General features: G+C 42.7%; 1 protein-coding gene across 1 annotated transcript; it reads right to left on the bottom strand.

The window, feature by feature from the left end:
• Positions 1 to 1240: 1240 nt before the first annotated feature.
• On the bottom strand, positions 1241 to 2176 carry LOC118712634 (olfactory receptor 4P4-like). Its single transcript, XM_036426561.1, has one exon. It carries the CDS (start codon positions 2174 to 2176, stop codon positions 1241 to 1243), a length of 936 nt encoding a protein of 311 aa, XP_036282454.1.
• Positions 2177 to 2388: the final 212 nt, after the last annotated feature.

Raw genomic sequence — 2388 nt, 5'->3', positions numbered from 1 at the left:
CCTGTTGCACAGAGGACAATAATACATTAAGTATATACAATACAATTACTTAGTGGGGACTGTGGTGAAGAGGACAAACATGAGAATATACAAGGTCTGTGTCTCTCATATTTGAAATCTTAGTGCTCCCACCTTCTAGGCTCAGTTCCTCAGGTGTACATTGTCCTAATGGATGACCCTAGTTAAAGTCAGAAGTTCATTTCAATTCACAAAGCTGAAGGATTCTTGCATGAATTAAGGAACCACATTAATGTAAAAAAAAAAAAAAAAAAAAAAAAAAAGATCTTGACCTACTCCTGTTTTCAGTTGACTATACCTGCTTCTTAATTCGATCTTCTTTATTTCTTCCTAGTATCAGGGCCTGCCTGAGTGGGAAGGAGACAGATTTGCATTGTTTTAGAAAACTTCAGCTTATTCTATTTGCATAAGGAGCACTGAGGATTAACAAAATGCACCCAGGAATATTCACCCCTTTAGCATTGGGCCTTCTTAAGCTCTAGGCCTTACAAAGGATGGAACATTTTCCATGTTGCTCATTTATAAAGAACATCAATTTGTACACTCGTGGAGAATTTTAAAAATGAGATTATAAATACAGTCATAGAATTACATCTGTAGGAGTGAAAAAAGATGTTCATCATCCCACTTGCAATTCCCGATCACAGGACTACACCGCTGATAGGGTACTAAGAGTTAATTACAATTACTTTTGGAAGTATAGTGCAAATAGTATAATTACATTGCATTGCACCATTTTAGGAGTGTGATTTGTTAATTTAAGGAGTTAAAATATACAGCAACAAGTGAAAATATTTTTATTGAAGTGGAAACTAAAAAAAAAAAAAGTGTTTAGGACCTCTGTCTATCTGTGAGAGGTGTTGCAAATTATCTGTTTCTGAAAGCAGGGCACAACTACAAAACCATGCAATCTTCACGATTTTCCCTGGTAAAAGTGCTGTCATGCTCACTATGTCTGAGATTATGAAAGGGCAGACTATTCCAAATGCCCAACATAAATTCCAGAATGTCAGAGCTGCAGAGAACCTGGAGATTGCCTGATCCACTCCGCTGAAGTCAGGCTTATATAGGTAAAGGAAGAGGAGAGTGGCTGAGGGACTTGTCTCTTCAAGCCTGCGACCTTTGACGGCAGCATACCTGCTCAGGGGACCTGCTGTATTTGTTGACATTAACAATTCTGTACATACAAAGAGGCCTGCAATGGGCTCACACACCACAGGATTCATTTCCCTTCCAGTAATTTGTCTCGGCACCACACTTTCCTCATGGCAGTCTTCATGTCCGTGTTTCTCAGCGTGTAGATGAGAGGGTTAAACATAGGGGCGATCATGGTGTAAAACAAGGCAAAGACCTTGTCGTTACTGACAGAATCGGCGATGGGGACATAGGTGAAGATGAGGGGCAAGAAGAACATGAACACGACAGTGATGTGCGAGCCACAAGTGGAGAGGGCTTTGCGGCAGCCCTCGGAGGAGGTGGAGGAGCGTGTCCTCAGGGTGGACAGGATGATGATGTAAGAAATTACCAAGGAAACAAAGGTCAGAATGGACAGCACCCCGGTGGTGGTAATGATCACAATAATCAACAGGCTCGTGTCAGTGCAGGCCAGCTTCAGCAGGGGGAATACATCACAGAAATAGTGGTCTATCTGACTGGGGCCACAGAAGGGAAGTTGGACAATAATCAACACCTGCAGGATTGAATGGATAAATGCCCCGATAACAGAGGCCATCACAAGGACACAGCACGCCTTTCTGCTCATGATGACCATGTAGTGAAGGGGTCTGCAGATGGCTACGTAGCGGTCATATGCCATGGCCACCAAGATGAAGATCTCAGTGGCGCCAAAAAAGTGTGCATAGAACATCTGGGCCATGCAGCCGTTGTAGGAGATGGTCCTTCGCTGTGCCAGTAAGTCTGAGATCAGTTTGGGGGCCACCGTGGAGGTGAAGCACACATCCATGAAGGACAGGTAGCTGAGGAAAAAGTACATGGGCTTTTCACTGAGGCAGCTGCCCCTGATGGTAACAAGAATGAGCAGGTTTCCTGAGAGAACAGCAATATAGCACAGTGAGAAGAGCACAAAGCAGGCAACCTTTGCATCCTCACCACTAAAAAGTCCCAGGAGGATAAATTCTGTGATGTTGTCCTGTCCCATGGCTTCTGTGGGTTTGACCAGATAGAGGGAGGAAGTTAATACACCTGAAACACTCAGCTTTCTGAAATTATTGACATAAAATGGTCTAGTCAATAAATATGCGTTGATCATTTATTATGATGCAATCACTATAATTGGTACTAAGGGTAAGCAGTGTACAAAATATGATCTCTATCTACAAGTAGAGTGCAGTTTATTAGGACAAATGGATG

Source organism: Pipistrellus kuhlii, unplaced genomic scaffold (assembly GCF_014108245.1).
Source record: "Pipistrellus kuhlii isolate mPipKuh1 unplaced genomic scaffold, mPipKuh1.p scaffold_m20_p_9, whole genome shotgun sequence".
In the NCBI taxonomy this organism is placed as follows: domain Eukaryota; kingdom Metazoa; phylum Chordata; class Mammalia; order Chiroptera; family Vespertilionidae; genus Pipistrellus; species Pipistrellus kuhlii.
This window is presented reverse-complemented; position numbering and strand designations above follow the sequence as displayed.

Excerpts from the sequence above, each read along its gene's own strand:
- LOC118712634 (XM_036426561.1), bottom strand. The coding sequence starts at position 2,176 with ATGGGACAGGACAACATCACAGAATTTATCCTCCTGGGACTTTTTAGT.